Here is a 19827-nt window from a genome sequence, read left to right as displayed (position 1 = left end):
ATTCTGTTGGAGACATATCCAGATGGCAGCTGCAGTAAGCGTAGAACTTCATGTTTCCGAAATAAAGTTCTGGTTTTACCAGTTCTGTTTATTGTGTACATGCATTGCCCTTGTCTGGTACCATGCTACCCTCATACATTTCCCAGCGTTAGTGTAGTTCCTGGTTTAGCGATACGAAACGTGCCAGCCTTTTGTCTTCGAGTGGTCGTTTCTGTCAATTCACCGTAACAAGCTAATGACCTGATCTCTCCCGGTGCCAGAGCTGCGGGCTGGTCGTTGCTAGGAAGGACGCCCGTGATACTGTGCAATGGCATGTTTTTGAAGGCGTTTTTAACTCTTTAAGTTCAGCTTTAATTCCTAAAGTTGCAACCCGTCATCTTAGACTGCCACAAGCATGGCTCTTCGGAGGTGATTTTTCGTGGGTAAATAATAGATGCAAGAACTCCCGAAAAATATCAAATGTAGGGAAATACTTCTTGGTTGTAACTGAGACATAGGCCTAATGCCAACAAACGTCGGATGTCAGATATATCAGTTTCTGTAAACATCGACATTTTCAAGTCTCGGTACTTCTAGGGTTAAACGCGAGTTTTCTTCCGCTCTCTCGCTCTCTGAAATCAAGATTTATGAATATGTCTTTTCCAATGACGAGAATATTAAGAGCACGGTTTTTGAATGTAATAAGACCGCCTCCTTGGCCTACTGGTCAGAGTTCCTGCCTACAGAGCCTGAGGTCCTGGTTCGATTCCTAGCGCTACAAGATTTTCTGAGAAGTAGTGGGTCTGGAACGGAGTGCACTCAGCTTCGTGAGGATAATTGAGGGGCTGTTTCAAGGAAATAGCCGTATAGCTCGCTTGTGGACTACAGGCCACGGAGTACTGACGTTCGGAGGAACTTCCTACGTCTATCTTCAGGGTAGTTTCAAATGTTATTGCTGGGCATACAGTTGCCTCTCCTTCCGAGGATCCAAAAGCGCTGAAATCTGGTGTAGAGCCATTACAGTAAGTTTGCAAGTTGTCAGACAAGAAGAGTACTCGTATATGCGATTTGTTGGGCACTAGTCTGAAAGCGAAGGTGAAACGTCCGTTACTGTTCTCTGCGGGTAAAGTAAAGTAAAGCTATCCCCGTACCAGGCCGTGAAGGCCCATAGGGTTGTGAGACGTTGACAATCGGCTCAAAGATGGCAGTAAGGTTGCGAGCCCTACGTGCCGGCCGCGCTTTACTCCCCAGGAATATTATTTAATTAATTCCTGGTACTCATTTCTGTTAGAGGCTGAGGGATACAAAAAACACTTTTCTTTCCTCCTATATTCTCATTAGAAGCATAAGATGAACTGGGCCCATGGGCCTACAAACATGCAAACATATTGTTACAAACCTTGAATATAACTAACCTTGGGCAAAATTCCCCATATAAATATAAATAAGTACATAAACTGTTTTGAACCTTGGCCTAATTCTGTCCATAGGCCAGTATGGGGTGTCAACCTAGCTGGAATCTATGAATGTATTTTGGATTCACTCCCATGCTGACTTATTTTCGAACTCTCTTCCTTTCCATATATGAATTAACAACGTACCATGCTAAACGAACTGTGAACCACATAACAAACAACTGATTTTATGAAAACGTCGTGTTACAAACATGGAAACACAAAGTGGGGGAAGGTGTCATTTCATTTCAGTGTCTTTCATATATGGAGAGTCCCAAAAGTCAGTCAACTTAAAACATTAACAGGAAGAACCTGTCAGTCAGGCTGTAGAACGGTATCAGCGTTGTTTGTTGTGCATCAAACGTGGAGGATCTCAGTTCGAATGATTTTGGTGTACATTTTACTGACCAGTTAACTGACGTCTGTGCCATCATATACAGGGTGTTTCACGACTTTAGGGCATAACTGCAGGAGATGATTTCCTAGGTCTTTGTGATCATTTTTCATTCATCAGTAATCTGTCAGACGACTGGTCCACAGTCTCTTCCAAAACAGCTCCTCCACTTAATGCAATCTAGAGCTTTCTCCTTCGAATAAAAAATATCCTCTTCTATCCCCAAGGTCATCCAGCTTATTCGTACGTCTTCTTCCTCGTCTTCTGGTCACTTCTATCTGCCCCTCCGGTTTGTTTTGTCTCCAGAGAAAATATCTCGCATACATGGTGTCTCTGTTTTAGGAAAGAGACTATCCAGGAAAAGTGATAATGTGGTAGTTTTTCCATTTGCTTTCCACTTCGCAGTACAACAGCCGTTCAAACCACTCTGGTCACGCCTGCTGCTATACGAACATGAACCATCTCGAGCATCATTTGCTCTCTGCTTCAGGACGCTGCTGATGGCGCTGCTTCCGGCATATAAACGTATGTCCGATTTTGGACGGTTACGGAGTTAGGACCGTTTTTTCATTCCCGTACACGCCGTCATGTGAACCGCGTCTGTCATCTGCCGGGTCGATATTTTTAGCCAGCTACAGACAGAGCGTTCTCGTTATCTCGACACTTGAGAGGTACCTAAGGCGTGGCGGGTTCGTAGGTCCGGCGCGGTTCACAGCAGCGGCAGCCTGTGTTGCGGCCGGCTGTGGTATTTTCGAAAATCAGCTTTAAGCACAAATAAATTCAAATTAAAGCTAATTTCACGAAGTTAACTTTACATTCATACTTTAAATGTATCATGTATTATGCTGGTTTATTATTTTGTTCCGTTTATTGTCAGTAATCGTTACCTTCTATTCTGAGTTTAAAACGGTCATAACTTCGTAACCGTCCAAAATCGAACACATGTTTATATGAACTCTTTTGATCACAAAGACCTAGAAAATCACCTCCTGCAGTTATGCCCTAAAGTCGTGAAACACTCTGTATATGAAACGGGTTCATATGATACTTTTCTGTTTCGTTTTGGAAGATACTGTGCAGCACGTGGAAAATGGTATGGAGAGGAGCATAGAATATCGTAGCAGATAGGCCTGGTCAGCATAGTGACTGGATGAGCACAATAGGTCGCGGTGCAAGGGCCATCAGGGCCAAGGCACTCCCTTCATAGCGTGCAGATCAGTTCTGAGGCCATCCAGCCAGTCTCTACCGCTGGGCGCTGGAAGCACTTTATGCAGCGGTAAAGAACTACCAGCATACGTCGCCATGACGTTCTGCCTAACTACCACAAAGAGGTGTTGGCAGAAGATGGCCTCCGTAAGCGCTAAGATAAGAGGAACCTACTGCCTCTGTCTTCATTGAGGCAGTAACCACCCGCAAGGCTACATGGTGCAGCAGGAGAGAATGAAAAGCTCATCTCACAAAGTTCCATAAAAGGCGGGGCTTTTCTGTATTAGTCTAACGACTATTGATCTTCCATTGAATTATCTGCACTGTAATGAATTATTGACTTTCTTTTCGTGGGCTATTTAAAGACTCCTTCAGCATCGAGACTGCATAGCGTCGGATGGTATGGTGGCAGATGAACGATGAATTACAAAAGATTTGGTATGAAATGGTCATGGCATTATCGAGATACCACCTCGAGATTTAACTGGGAGAATGAGGAAAACCATGACAAAACTTCGGGCAGGATATCAGTGTGCCAGCTGAGATTCGAACCGAGAGCTCTGCGACTAGAGCTACACCTTCAGACTAGCCTGTTCTAGGGCTGTTTTTGTTACCTCTTGATGCGTTGCTCCATTATTATTATTATTATTATTATTTCTTCATCGCTTGCCTGTAATTGGCTTTTAGCTACAGTAAAGCACTTTAATGAATGAACGGAATTATTATTATTATTATTATTATTATAGATCGGGAACGAAGGGCCTGAAGAGAAGCACAGTAAACCACTGTAGGTCGCGATGCAAGGGCCGAGAACGCCTACCCCTCATACATTCATGGGCCTGAACATGTCTCTGCAAAATAACAAACAGTCTCCAAGATTTCTGCCTTCTGGGATGTGACGCAGTGTAGTGTGGTAGGTCAGGAACATGCTGTCCCAAAATACATCTCTCTGAAACATGGGCATGTCTCTACCAGACTACACTGCCTCACATCTCAGAAGACGATAATCTTGATAGTCACCACCGTCAGAACCTTTGTCTCAAAATAATCTTGGCATATTCGTTGTAGATTGTCGTAATGAATTTGTACGGAAGTGCTACGAACGTAGCTCACGTGGTCGTACCGGTGTTCCTCCATGTCAGTGCTACGTCTGTAAATCTACCAGTCAAGACCGTGCTTTGAAATTCTTGGTGTTTGTATCTCCTTAAAATTCTTGTTGCAGGACTTTGTGAAAGTCTGTTGACTCTTCTTACCAGCCGTTGTCAGGATGAGGTGTAGGTAGATCGCAATTTGTGGTGCCTCCAGAGACAGAAGGGAGTGAAACTTTCTCCCGTTCTCCCTCAAGCTTACTTGGTTCTACCACTGACAGCTTAAAGATGTGTGTTGCTATGTACAGTTTCGGGACAAACAGTAGTTTCAGAGGAGCTTCTAATAGAATGACCGAGAAAACTGAATTTTTTCCCCCATTGAAACGTCTTTGAGAGTTCAGTTTCGGGCACATGTTTTTACTTTTACTTCATAGGCTAGCGAATGGTGTGACTGTCGGTACTGTCCAGTACTCGACGTGGATCTTTGCATCATTTTGTCGTATTCCTTCACGGTCTGAATATTCCCTTCCCAGGTTTGACTGCTTGCCTTTTCGATATTGTGGCATTTGCTTAAGGCAAGAACTGTGTAGCCAACAGAGAGCCGTTACTGAGTAACGGCTCGCAAACAGGCATGATTCCGCGGCAACAATTGGATACAACAATAGTGGGAAGCGGTGTTTTCTGTTATAAGCGGGACAAGTCTACAGACGGTTGATCATTCGGCATATCCCGTGTGGAGGCGGAGTCAAATACTTCCACCGTAGCCCTGCGAGTCGTAGGAGGCGACGAAAAGGGAATTCAGTGCCTGGGGTTATAACCGGGCCACCCCGTTCCTGGGAGATCAAATTATTGGGACCTCCAGGTTTGGGGAAGTCTCGAATCTGAGACAGTAAAATGTGTTCATGAGTCCCGCGGGACTTGGACCTGAGAATGACTGCAATTGTGGCCGACAGACCCATCCTGTTGTCAGGAAGGATGTTACATAAGGACTATAACTGCGAGTGTTCAGTTGGAAAATAAAATTACTGGTCGTGGGTCTCGATTCTTATCGCCGGGATGAACTGATTGGCAGTTAGTCGAGAGTTGCTGTAGCTGAGGCCAGGACATTTCGGGAACCCAGAGGAAGGGTAACGTCCGCCGTTATGCAAGTCGTTACCACACAACGATTGGTGAAGACACAGTAGGCTGAGTAGACTTTAAGTGAACTGTGAAGTGCGTAAATTACTGAAACGGCTATAATTACTTCTAGACACGGATATGCAAGAGTTCAGTAAATCCAGTTATTAATTCAAACCCCGTCTATAATCACTCCATCACGTGACAATGTTCATGATCGCTATCCGTCGTGCTCTGTGGGGGGAGCATTCATTCTTCCTGTCTACTTGCCCAAACCATCCAAATTGTGAATTTTCTATTTCTATTAATAGTTTTAGTTGTATATTATTGCCTTATTCTGTTACTGTTTCCTTTATTTTTTCCGTGGTGCGAATCTCTATCTTTTTCGGCGGCCTTTAGCTCTGGGGCTTCGGACAGTGTTGATCCGCGGANGTCTGTTCTAGCCCAGCTGGCGTCAGTGCGTCTGATTGGAGGGGTTGCTACTGTCGGTCTCCGGAGAGTTTTCGTTGCCTTCCATAACGAGTTGTCTTCAGGTGCTAAGCTTGAGGTGTATTGTTGAAAAGAGGCATTTCGGGTTTCCATTAAGACCGAGCGTAGTTTGTGTGTGAGACGGTTTAGGAGGGTTTTATCTTGTTTATTCCGCGTTCGTTGCCACGTTCTTCGCGCTTTTCTTTTTTCCGCTACCATTTTCCTATTACGAAGTATTGTTGACACTGTAATTGATACGTATACAAAGTTTTTGTGTGTGCTTGCTAAACTCCAACGCGCGGACGTATACATAGGCTGGAGTACAACAGCTGCTGCCCCTTCCCGATGTAGAGACAGAAGTCCATGGACAGATCGCTGTGCCCTGAGCTGTCATGTTCCCTTCATTTGGGTTGATTCGTATGTCATTAGCGCATGCGTAAGAAACCTCGTGAAATGGTCTTTAAACGTTTGTAACAGTTACGGGCGTATAGTAGGATGAGTGTATCGTGAGATGTATTGAACAACTGTTTTATTGTTTCAGGGGAGCGACCATTCCCTTGCGTCTGGCCGGCTTGTGGGAAGCGCTTTGCACGTTCGGATGAACTTGCCCGCCACACTCGGACACACACGGGAGAAAAGAACTTCACCTGTCCCGTCTGCAGCAAGAAATTTATGCGCAGCGACCATCTCAGGTCAGTACCAAACCATAACAGCCACCTGTTATCCAATTGAAGTTCCCAGTTGTTGTAGAACACAGGTCTGAACAAATTTTGTCTCCATTCTCAACTAGTTCACCCAATTTAGTTACTCACAGTCTACTTTAAAATTATCGCCTCATCTACACCTAGATCTTCCAAATGACCTCTGCCTTTTCCTACTAGATTTTTTTAGGCATTTCATGCTTTCTTTGGCCCTTATATATAACCCCCTTTTCATATTCGTGGTTTAGATAAAAAAAAGAAGGTAAAGCAATCCCTCCAACAGTCCGTGAAGGCCCATAGGGTTGTGAGACTTTGAGGCTCCCGCATTTCCTCTAAACAGTGTGCTCAAAGATGGCGGTAAGGTTGTCAGCCTTATGCGCCGGCCGCACTTTACCCCCCCCCCNTGCGGTGGTGTCGCAGACCTTTCGCGCCGGCCCATCTTTCCCCCCCCCCCCCCCGGAAAATTCCTAGTACTCCTTTCTGTTTGACGCTGAGTCGACCCCAGGGCCATAGTGCGGCTGGAAGAGTTAGGTAGAGGTAAAGTTGTCCGTGTGCTTAACTAATTAAGCACTACGCCATGAAAGCGAAGGGGGGAGTGGATGTATAGATCCTTATTCTTTTGACATCGGCACTAGCTGGAGGTGAGTGATCAGGTTCACGCCCCTGCCGCCTTACCCCCGGGGAAGAGTCCCGGCTGCCCATTGGATAGGAGGTTGGGTGGACCCCAGAGCCGGTCTGGACGGCGTGGAGAAGAGAAAATTCTTGACCCTACCGGCACTCGAACTCCTATCCTTCGGTCGTCCAGCCCATAGCCAGTCGTTATACTGACTATGCCATCCAGGCGTCTGGAAGGATTAGGTAAATTGAAAAAAAAAAGCCTCATCGGGACTCGAACCTGCGCTCTTCCGGCTTGTAGCATAGTGCCTGAACCAATACGTTACAGCATGCCCCCTTCCTGATCTAGTTAGGCGTATAATTGTAGTCGACTGTGCTGCTGCTAGATCTGTGTGTCCTCCCTTTCAAATTTCGAGCCACCTGACAGATTATCATGGTAAAAAAGTAAAAAGCAGAGCTATCCCCGCACCAGGCCGTGAAGGCCCATAGGATTGTAAGACGTTCAGGGTCCCACATTATCTAGACAGTCGGCTCAAAGATGGCGGTAAGGTTGTCAGCCCTACGCGCCGGCCGCGCTTTTCTCCCCAGGAAAATTATTTAATTAATTCCTGGTACTCATTTCTGTTAGAGGCTGAGTAAACCCCAGGGCCTAGTGCGGCTGGAAGGATTAGGTCAACTGAAAAAAATCCAATGACCTCATCGGGACTTGAACCCGCGACCTTCCGGCTTGACAGATTATCATGGTATTTGGAATAAACGCCGTGGCATTGTGACGCCCAGCTACATACTTTTCAATTATATAGGATAGTCAGTATTGACTTACAGGACGTGCCAACTTCTGAGGAGAGAACGGCCATGGTATTGTGGGACTGTAGTGTAGGTTCCACCTTAAACGTTACCACCGCCAGTATGTTCATAATAATACTCTTATTGATAGTTTTAAATCAGAAATTTGAAGTGACCTTTGGTGGCATGATGTTCATACCAGATATAATTAAACTCCGTTAATATGATTGACGACCAGGTGAACATGATGATACCAAACCGAAGGCTGTATTCCCATATAAAAGTTGTTCCAATGCTTAACTTAGCACTGTACCATGGTAACATATGGAGAAGTGAAAGTACAGCGTCACGCGTTATTGGCCTTGGTAATACACAGAGAGGAATGGTGACCTTACCCACAGAGAAAGGCCCTCCAGTACCCGTTAGATAAGAGGTTGTATGGTCCCCAGAGCCGTCTCGATTCTGTCGGCAATCGAACAGTGATTCCTCACTTGTCAATGTTGTAGCATGGTTCTTACACTGCCTGACATACCCTGACGCCATGTTCTGTAGAAATAAGGAAAGTACAGTCTCTAACAGAAATGAGTACTAGGAATTAATGAAATAATTTTCCTGGGGAGTAAAGCGCGGCCGGCGCGTAAGGCTGACAACCTTACCGCCATCTTTGAGCCGATTGTCTAGATAATGTGGGACCCTAAACGTCTCACAACCCTATGGGCCTTCATGGCCTGTTACAGGGATAGCTTTACTTTTTACTTTTTTACTTACACTGAAAATGGAAATTAAGTTACTGAGCAACTACTTTTGCACTACTACACATGAGTTCCTGAAATCGGTAAAAGGGGAATGCATTTCAGTATTTTCACATAGGAATTTCGACGGATTCTTCGATTAATTCAACCTTTACGGTTACTCATTGCCATGTACAGGCTTCATTCCATGGAATTCTACCTTAGTGTTGTTAATTTTCGTACAGAAACTCCCATTTAACCAATTCCATGGGGCCTGATTAGTTTATGAGAAGCTGCCAGTCTTTTTTTTCTCTCTTAGCGAGAGGTGGAATCCAACTGGGTCCACTCGGCACGATGGCCACTAATTGGCCTATTGTAGCCTGTCCCGGGTGATTATGATGATGGAGAATTTGGTGGAATGAACATTGGCAGGGGAAACCGAAGTACTCGGAGAAAACCCGCCCCAGCGCCACTTTGTCCACCACAAATCCCACTTGACCAGACCACGGGATCGAACCCGGGTCGCCGCGGTTGGAAGCCAGCGACTAACCGGTTGAGCTATGGCGCGGCCTTTCACTAGGCAGTAACTATGAAGAATTCTGGGTTGTAGAGAAACCACGAAACCTCAGGTTGGCTGGCCATCACGATGCGTTCTCTGTTTTCCTGACTGAGAGGGGATAATTTAAGAAATTGTATCGCTCTTGTTTTCATGTTTATTTATAGACATGTCGCCTGTGCGTTTGTTGATGTCTGGAAATTCAGTGTTTCGATTCTTACAGGTCTGAGAAGACGGAAAGCAATGCCGTGCAATGTCTGAATATCATTACACTTCAGCACACGGAACATGTGTGGTCATGTGCATACACAGCTACTAACTCATTCTCAGTTAAACAGATTCTAAGTACTACACTTTCCTTCCTATCTAATTTGTTAATAGACTTTTGATGTTATGTAGTTGCCACATTTGAAATGTATCTAGGCTGGCTGGACGACCTAAGAATCGGAGAATGTTAATCTTTTTTCGCGGCATCCAGATCGGGTATAAGGGCCAGCGAGCCTCATATTATAACGACACTGTGTGCTCTTTGCCCAGGGGCAAAGCGGCCGGGATTAAGAATACTGGAACTGTACCCCCACTCCCCATACATGTTCACGATGTGATGCGGTAGCGTACTTGGTTTAAGAACTATGCTACAAGTCGGAAGGTCGCGGGTTCGAGTCCCGATGAAGTGATTTTTTTTTCCTTTCAATTTACCTAATCCATTCTGCCGCGCTATGGCATTGGGTTGACTCAGCCTCTAACAGAAATGAGTACCAGGAATCTTCCTGGAGGGCGGCTGGCGCGTAAGGCTGACAACCTTACCGCCATCTGTGAGCCGATTGTCTAGAGAAAACGTGGGAGCCTCAACTTCTTACAACCTTATGGGCCTCAAAGACCTGTTACATGGGTAGCTGTTTACTTTTAGTGTTCATGTAAAGCCGAATGTAATCAGAAGGTGGTCATAAGTGGTGACTAAGTGTGGCGATGTAGAAGCACACAATCGTGGCCTGTCTGAATTCATACGGAGATTGTAGGGGAGCTACGGAAATCGGCGGCTTGACCCGAAACCTTACCGCACCTCCTCGATGGTGCACCTTAATGTTCATATTGGTACGCACCGTCAGGGCGGGTGTGTTGCCATTGACAAGGCAAGTGTTTTATGAGAAAATGAAAATTTCGTGATCAGACCGTTTGTCTTGGATATAAAAAACGTTAAGACACAGTTATCCAGCCATGAAGACATACGGAGGCAGAATGTGTGTATCAGCGCGTTCCTAACCTCGGAGATATACAGAGGCGAGCTGTTGGGTTCGCTTCCTGGTAAACATCGCCCTCGGTGAAGGAGCCACGGAGCCGGTATGAATCCTGCTTCGAAGAGAGACATCTGTTGTTCGTTCGGAGAGTCTGGCTGTACCGACTGAGCATATTGATTTTGTGAAGCAGAATTTATGTAAAAATGGCGAAGAGCTTGTATTGTTTTCCAGAACGAGCCACTCGTCCGCTGAAACGTTATTAGACCTTTATTCCTGATGTGCAGCACGCTGTTATGTTAGCTGAGATGAGTTATCGACATGGAAGTTGAGGAAATTAGCATTTTTATACAGTTTCTTACAGTTGCCCATTGATTTTGCAGTGGGTGAAACTCGCTTACGCGCCCTTTGAAGTCTTCTCATCGTAATTCATTTTGTCTACTCTTACGTGCAGAAATGATCGTACATAGTTTTCTTTAATACGATGAAAATATGTGGCTTCCCGATCCATCACTAGTTGCCTGTGGTGTGCGTTTTAATACACTACTTTAAGTTGTTGTGTGGGCCGGTGAGGAGAAGCCGTTGAGAGCAAGAGATGGGCAAAGGACGACAATGGCAAGCACTGAGCTACTTGAAAACTCTAGTTCTTCAGAAGGATACCATGAGTGTAAAGGAGATATGGCGCCATGTGGTGGCAATTTACCTCGTGTGAAACAAATATTTCAGTGCCGAGGTACAGTGCTTCGAAGGAATTCGATATTGTCTGCATTCCAAGTAGCGGAAATGCAATGTTTCACAAGATGTCAGCACTGTGAAGGTAAAGTTAAAGTAGTCGCTGAGCTTCATCAGTTAAGTACCTCTCCTTGAAGACGTATATAAGATCTTGGCACTAGATGGATACGATTGATTACCTTTACGCCCCGATCGCTTTGCCCCCTGAGCTCCCGCTACCTGTTGTATAAGAGGCTAGATGGATCCTCCTGCCAGTCTAAATGCGAATTACTTATTTACTCATGGTGCTGAGCCCTTCTGGAGGAGCCCCCAATTCTGCAGTTACTCAAGGATTTCCCAGCATTTTATGGAACTCGAAGGCTCATTACCATGTTCACAAGAGCCCTTCACTTGGCCATATCCTGAGCCAGATCAATCCAATCATTACCACCCTATCCTATCTCTCTAAGATCAATTTTAATATTTTCCAACCACATACGCCTTGGTCTTCCCAGTGGTCTCTTTCCTTCTGGCTTTTCCACCAATATCCTATATGAATTCCTCGTCTCCCCCATTTGTGCTACATCCCCTGCCCACCTCATCCTCCTTTACTTGATCATTCTAATCATACTTGGAGAAGAGTACAAGTTATGAAGCTCCTCATTATGCAGTTTTCTCCAACCTCCTGTCATTTCATCTCTCTTCGGTCCAAATATTCTCCTCAACGCCCTGTTCTCAAACACCCGCAGTTTTTGTTTTGTATACGTTTCGTTTAAACACATTTTAATCAGATGCGAATACCAGGAATAAAATCACCGTATTCGGCGGGAATCGAACCGAAATCTGAACATTCACTACCGTGAAAACCTCAAAACTATTCCTTCGGCATGTCTATTATATATTAACCTCTTTGAATTAGTATCATCAACATTGATAAAAAGGTGAAGCACAAGTTACGAAGCTTAGCACTGTATCATTTTCAGAATTCCTCGCTCTTATCGGCCAACACCACGACCAACACAGAATGTGTGCACACACGCACACCCGTACTCTGAATTATGTTCTTTGCGGAGTGTCGAACTCTGGTACTGTTCAGTTATGCAGATGTCGCCGAAACGGTCTCGTTACAGCCTATTTTATGGTTTAGCCTGCACCGTTCGCTGTAATTAATTACAGTGAACGTATTTACGCATGTATAGGCCGCACATTTTTTTGCCAAAAATTCAAGAGGAAAACTGGGGTGCGGCTTATATTCGAAATATTCGAAATCACACTTCATTTAAAAAATATATATATATTCATAATTAGTAATACAGAGTGTTCTACTCCTGAAATAATATTCCAAGAAAATTATTTTTTCTATAACTTCTGTCTGAAAATTGTGCTGCGGCCTATACATGCGTAAATACGGTACTTTTGAAAACATCTTCGAACTATAAAAATTGTAGACGTATTTTCTCCTATTGTGTTACATCCATGGCTCATGCGCAGTCTCACTGAAATTGGTCCCAGTCTCCAACCATAGGAAATTTTAATAATAAACAGTTGACTAATTCGTTTCTGTTTGTAAAAAATAGCCACCTGATAATGATCATTAATGGATTTAAACATGTGGGTTTAAATGAATAAATAACTAGCAGTTATTATTTTGTTGCCTGTTAATGATGCGTGGACGATTGGTGGACGATAAATTTTGTGTATTGTCACGTGTAGGGGTAACTGTGGACGGGTCTGGATTAGTGACTCGATTTATTCATCACTTATACACTCACGACTCATGACTACGCTTTACAGGTCACTGACACACAGACTGGTGTCCTCAGTCTATTACAGCCTCCACTAGCCATTTCCTGGCAACGGATTTTAACACAGGGACTATATAAGTCTGACTGAATTGCACAGCGTTCCATACAGAATTGCTTAACAACTGACTTTGTCACTTGGTTATAACATCTCAGCACGAACGACGTTACCAACAGTAATTATTGTTGCGTGCATATTCGTTGAATCGAGAATGTGTTTACCGCGCCGTTGCCCAGAGACGGTCGTTGTTTGAAGACCACATTATATCTACTGTATGAGCCGGGATATCGCAGCCAGTATAACGACGGGCTGTAGGCTCGACGGCCTGGGTTCGATTCCTAGCAAAGAGATTTTTTAAGATCTAAAAGTGTGTGATGATGGTAAATTGTTACAATTAATATGTTGCTGGACATTATCCATCATCTTGTCTGTTCTTAAAAAACCGTCTAGTTTCTATTAAAACACAACGTTTCGGGAACTGGAATCTGTCCCCGTCTTCAGGTAAAACCTGCTCAGTTGGGTCCAATAGACAGAGCTAGCCCCTATCTCCGGACCATAGGTCCATCAACATATTAATTGAAAGAGATTTTTTCCTGCCGTACAGTGTCCAGACCGGCTCTGGGGCCTTCGCAGTCTCCTGTCCAGTGGATTTTATCCCTGGGGTTAAAGTGGCTGGGTCGTGAAGGTGATCACTCACCTCCAGTGCCGAGGTCAATAATGGCGGAGCCATACCTCCTCTCCCCTTACACCTTCAATTAGCGGTACATAACTAATTAAGCTTAAGGACAGCTTTACTTTTACAGGTTTACTGTTGGTTGTGGTGTAGATGACTAGAAGACAAAATATTCTATCCTGCTGCAGATCTCATGAATTACTTATTTTTGTAGCCCCGGGAATCGAACCCGGAACCCCAGGATCTGTTGCCAGGGACTCTGACCACTAGACCACAGAGGCGTTCTGGAATATGACAAGTTTGTAAATGCTAAAGAACGAAGTATTATTATTCACGTCCAATTAGAACAAATCTGTCATTCCAAACTATCTTTCTCCTTAATTTGGAAGTCCTTATCATCTGTCTGCATTCATCTCCGGTAACATTTTTGTATACCGACATTTTAATCCTATGTATACAAGTCGTACGAATGCAATATAAAACAGGAGATTGCTGACGCAGTGGGAAGGAAATCGTGCGGAAGAGTGTCTGCTCAGGCACGTGGAGAGAGAGAGCTTGTAAACACTGCGATGGACAGACAGATCGAATAGAAAGAGAAATGTTTGCGTGAGTGAATTTTCTTGAGATGAGAGCTCGTATATCTGGAGTTCGACCCTCGAACAAAAGGAGGAAACAATGTCACTAGGCACTTTTGCGCGTTTGCATTTATGTATATTTTTTACTTTCATAATTAAAAATAATAAAAATAACCTTATGCGATCACCTTGCTTTGTGTATGTATGTATATCCCCCCTATCAGCTCTGAACCAATCGTTATGAAAGTTGGTATGTGTATGCCACCTGAGCCCATCTCCACTGCTTACTTCATAAATCCCTCCAATGAGTCTGTGTGTCTGTATGTGTATCCCTCTATCTTGCTAGGCAACGGCTCGGTAAAAAAGATTACCACGGAAACGAATACACGCGCAACAATAGAAGAATTGTTGGACGCGTCGTATCAAGGAAAGTAGGCGATTAATTCTTCCAGGAATTTATTGTTTGTGATTTCTCTTTGTTGCGTGATACAAATTTGTAAGGGAAGGAAAGGTTACACTACTAACTGCCTTCTCATTCATGCTGGATTTCTGGCTATGCCCATAGATCTACATATGTACTGTGCGGCAAATAAATACAGCAAACCTTCGTTCAACGCGGGAAACCGAAAATTTAACGCTTTTTGAGGTTAACGCCCACGTTTCCACAGGGATAGGAGGGATAGCCCTGCTGGTATGCTTGCACAGTCAGAAGTTTACGTCGAGTATCGGCCTGCACAGTAGGATAGCCCTGCTGCTGTGCTTGCACAGTCAGAATTTACGTCGAGTATCGGCCTGCACAGTAGGATAGCCCTGCTGCTGTGCTTGCACAGTCAGAACTTTACGTCGAGTATCGGCCTGCACAGTAGGATAGCCCTGCTGCTGTGCTTGCACGGTCAGAAGTTTACGTCGAGTATCGGCCTGCACAGTAGGATAGCCCTGCTGCTATTCTTGCACAGTCAGAAGTTTACGTCGCGTATCGGCCTGCAAAGTAGGATAGCCCTGCTGCTATGCCTGCACAGTAGGATAGCCCTGCTGCTATGCTTGCACGATCAAAAGTTTACGTCGAGTATCGGCCTCCACAGTAGGATAGCCCTGCTGCTATGCTTGCACGGTCAGAAGTTTATGTCGATTATCGGCCTGCACAGTAGGATAGCCCTGCTGCTGTGCTTGCACGGTCAGAAGTTTACGTCGATTATCGGCCTGCACAGTAAGATAGCCTTGCTGCTATGCTTGCACAGTCAGAAGTTTACGTCGAGTATCGGCCTGCACAGTAGGATAGCCTGTTGCTATGCTTGCACAGTCGGAAGTTTACGTCGAGTATCGGCCTGCACAGCAGGATAGCCCTGCTGCTATGCTTGCACAGTCAGAAGTTTACGTCGAGTATCAGCCTGCACAGTCAGAAGTTTACGTCGAGTATCGGCGTGCACAGTAGGCTAGCCCTGCTGCTATGCTTGCACAGTCAGAAGTTTACGTCGAGTATCAGCCTGCACAGTCAGAAGTTTACGTCGAGTATCGGCGTGCACAGTAGGCTAGCCCTGCTGCTATGCTTGCACAGTCAGAAGTTTACGTCGAGTATTGGCCTGCACAGTAGGATAGCCTGCTGCTGTGCTTGCACAGTCAGAAGTTTACGTCGAGTATCGGCCTGCACAGTAGGATAGCCCTGCTGCTGTGCTTGCACAGTCAGAAGTTACGTCCGGTATCTGCGTTCGCAGTTTCCTCAGGTCTTTTGGGCTGTAACACTGCGTAGTCCGGTAGACTGCCTCTGTCTTCAGGGTATAAAAGTGAGCCGAGCATGTAGCCATCAGTCTTGGCCCACCCTTGTGTGTTCCTCAGAAAATTCTATGAACTTCTACTGGACTACACGGCATTACAGGCCTGGAGATAGGACTCTTCATTGACACCGCTGTCAGAACATCAAGCCCAGGGATACTTTTCAACATAGTGTGAGTTATTCTGAAGTGTTAAGTTTCCAGTTCTGTTTAGTCTTCCCCCCCCCCCTTCTTATAGATTTTATCAGAAGATAAATTTGGCGTTACACATTTTTAATTAAAAGAAATGTTGCACGCTGCCCGACAGTGAAGTGTCGCCTCGTCTTGGCGTTTTATTGGTCCCGAGTATTAGCAGTAGATTAAGTCGGTCAAGATTGGTGCAGTAAAACGTGACAACGCATTTTTCTCGATAACAGAATGAAACAGGACTGTTGCAGTTGTTCAGTCAATTGTACGTTACTGTCCCTGTCAGTTTCTTTTGGGTTACGGGTGGTGACCAGGCGTGCTTTAACTTTTCAAAATATCTGCCGTCGAATGCAGTACGGATGAAAAGGCCAACTGTAATAATAGGGCATAATTTTCCTCTCAGCGACGAAGGTACTGGCCGGACGACCAGGATTCGATTCCCCGCAATGACAAGAAATATTTCTCTTCTCCATGGTGTCCATGCCGGCCCTCGGGCTCAACCAGCCTTTTCTTCAGTGGGTACCGAGGGTACCGAGCAGACTGCTTTTACCGTTCTCACGGTCTTGTCGCTTGCAGATTTCTTATACTTTTTCTTCTACCCTGAAGATGGAGGCGATACGTTCCTCCGAAACGTCGGTTAACACCACATATACACGGTGCCAAATCCCAGAAGACTGCTTTCTTCACGAAATTATATGTTGTAGATGTTCGTATATATGAACGTTTTGTCTTTTTTTTTTTCAGAATGTAAATCACAGTGACGATCGAGTGAAATTTGTAGATCTTATTAGAGTTTAGTTTGGTGACGATAATTGATAGGTCTAAATCAGTATGGTTGCAATTGTGGAATTCTGTGTAATCATACTAATTTCTGTAAGAAACATTTTTGTGTTAATTAACTAACTCATGGAGGTGAGTCCCTGAGATGCTGGCAGTCGTTTAGCTACCGACAAATTTTCCAGTATTTTATGGAACCCGAACGTTCATTAAGGTGTTCACAAGATCCCCCCACTGGTCCCTGTCTTAAGCCAGATGAATCCAGTTTATACCACCGCATCCTGTTTCTCTAAGATCCATTTTAATATTGTGACATGACGCCTGAAATCTGTAATCTGCCCATCTACTGGGCGGGGCTTCGCTGAGCACGTTCCCGTGATAACACAGAAGGCAGCGCTGCTGGACGGCGAATTGTTGGGACACGTTTTCACGGCAACGAATACGACTGAAGAAGCAATGCATTGCGTACAGAGTCACTTCGATTCCCAGACAACGCATACAGACGCGTTTCCGTTACAACGGATAGGTAGTGATTGTTGACACAACAATGAAAGACAAGATACACGTAGTAAGAACCCTTGGAGACGGTGATCTCTATACGGTTCGACCAAAACATACCTCAGACAGAGATAGAACCCAAGAAGATGAATCCCGTGTGGAGGCGGGGTCGAATTCCTCCACCGTAGCCCTGCGAGTCGACGAAAAGTCTCGAACCTAAGACTGTAAAATGTCACGAGTCCCACGGGACTCGGAACCGAAAATTACTGCGCTGGCGAGAGCCAACCGCGATTGTAAACGACAGACCGATCCTCTCGTCTTAAGAGAGCGCCCTACGAGTACATCAACAACCCCCAACTCTGTGACGGTAATAAAAATCTGGTCGTAAGCTCCAAATGGGTGCTTTATTCCAAGTGAGACTGGGCGACTGACCGTCGGTCGTAACATAAGACTCCTAGACTCAAGAAGATGAGATGCCGGAGAGACCTACCGGCTGTGCCAAAGAGATTAGATGTAGACTGGCTCACCGAATTCGCACCCAGATTGGAAGTGTTGAAGACTTTGTGTGTTATTGAACCACTAACTTTTTGAAGTGTTATAAATATTTATGGTTGTCACTGGTGATTGTCCAGTAAATCGATTTGTCAATCATAAGAACCCATTAATTACTTGTCCCGTTATCAGTATACGTGACAATATCCTGATTTCCTTGTGGTCACTTTCCTTCTGTCTTTACCATAACAACTTGTACGCGTTCCTCTTCAGTGCGTACGACGTGTTCTACCCATCTCATCCTCCTTGAATTAATCGATCTAATTATATTTGGCGAAGAGCAAGTTACGAAGCCCCACATTAAGCATTATTTCATACCTCCCTCTTCAGCGCCCCGTTGTCAGATACCTTCAGCCCTTGTTTTTTCCTTAATGTCACTCACTCACGGATATGATCCCTTCTCGAGAAGGTGCCAGGTGTGCTGCTACTCAAGAATTTACCAGCATTTTATGGAACCCGAAGGTACATTACCGTGTTCACAAGAGCCCTCCAGCGTTCCCTATCCTAAGCCACATCAATCCAGTCCATACAATCCCATCCTATCTCTCTAAGATCCATTTTAATATTGTCCACCCACCTACCTCTTGGTCTTCCCAGTGGTCTCCTTCCTTCCGGCTTTCCCACCAAAATCCTATGTGCATTCCTCCTCTTCCCTCCATCCGTGCTAGATGCCCTGCCCATATCATTCTAATTTACAGTGAATGCATCCTGTTGTGTATCATATATTATTTCTTACTAAAAACCGTCACAAGTAAGTGTAAGTAGCTCTAGGAGATACTTTTGCTTCATGTTTCGGCCTTCAAAAGGCCATCAGCAGGCAGATACATTAAACTTTTCGTTATTGAATTGCATGTCAAATACAGGATACAGTGCTAAACTTCCAAGTGTATACAATGCTATAAAATGATATGAGTGAATATTAAATATAAATTACAATAAAAGTTGAAGCCTTAAATAACCAGTTACATAGTCAAAAGTATAGTTAAAAGTTGTAATATGTGATGGTATTTGGAAGTTGGCAGTTGTAATCGTAATATATGTAATGCTTATACGGACATATTATATACACAGTGGCTGATGTGGTGTTCGGAGGCTCGTTGTTATGTTGTATGTTATTATTTACTATTTGATACTATTTGAGGGGCGAATCCGTTGTGTAAATGTCCGATTTGATGGAGACATAGATTACATGTAGTAAAAGTATCTCCTAAAGCTACTTACACGTATTATTGATTGTTGTGTTATGACGGTTTTCAGTAAGAAATAATACTGATCATTCTAATTATACTCGGAGAAGAGTACAAGTTATGAAGCTCCTCATTGTGCAGTTTTCTCCAACCTCCTGTCACTTCATTTCTCTTAGGTCCAAATATTTTCCTCAACACCCTGTTCTCAAACACCCTCAGTCTATGTTCCTCCCTTAAAGTCAGAGACCAAATCCCACGCCCATACAAAAGTACAGTCAAAGCTATAATTTTGCATTCTTTAATTTGTACGCTTTTAGACAGCGACGAGAAGCGTGTTATGATTTTGCCCTGCATTCTGGTGACGGACTTACATATACTCAAGGCCGCGTCATAGCTCAAGCGGTTAGTCGCTGGCTTCCCGGGTCTGGTCAAGTGGGATTTGTGGTGGACAAAGTGGCGCTGGGACAGGTTTTCTACGAATACTTCGGTTTCCCCTGCCAATCTTCATTCCACCAATTGCTCCACAATCACCCTCACTTATCATCTGGGGCTGGTACAATAGGCCAGAAGTGGCCGCAGTACCAAATGGACTCAACCCCTCTCCACCAAGTAATAAAAAAAATAATACATATACTCAATTTACACTGTTTACTTGTAGACCAACCTCTGTACTAGCTTCTGTGTTTCTCTTTATGGTGTTTATGTTATCTCCCAATAGATTTGCACCGTCAGCATAGACCCAACACAGAACAGTAAACATACCAATA

General features: G+C 44.5%; 1 protein-coding gene across 1 annotated transcript in view; it reads left to right on the top strand.

Annotated features, from left to right (window-relative positions):
* The window catches only part of LOC111863851 (Krueppel-like factor 9), a 202732-nt gene that overhangs the window by 175737 nt on the left and 7168 nt on the right, over window positions 1-19827 (top strand). Inside the window, exon 2 of the mRNA XM_023850597.2 lies at window positions 6247-6397. Coding sequence (XP_023706365.1) covers window positions 6247-6397 — 151 coding nt within the window. The remainder of the gene's footprint in view (window positions 1-6246; window positions 6398-19827) is intronic.

This window comes from Cryptotermes secundus, unplaced genomic scaffold (assembly GCF_002891405.2).
Source record: "Cryptotermes secundus unplaced genomic scaffold, Csec_1.0 scaffold46, whole genome shotgun sequence".
Lineage (NCBI taxonomy): Eukaryota > Metazoa > Arthropoda > Insecta > Blattodea > Kalotermitidae > Cryptotermes > Cryptotermes secundus.
The sequence above is the reverse complement of the archived record's forward strand: the minus strand, read 5'-3'. Positions and strand labels throughout refer to the sequence as shown.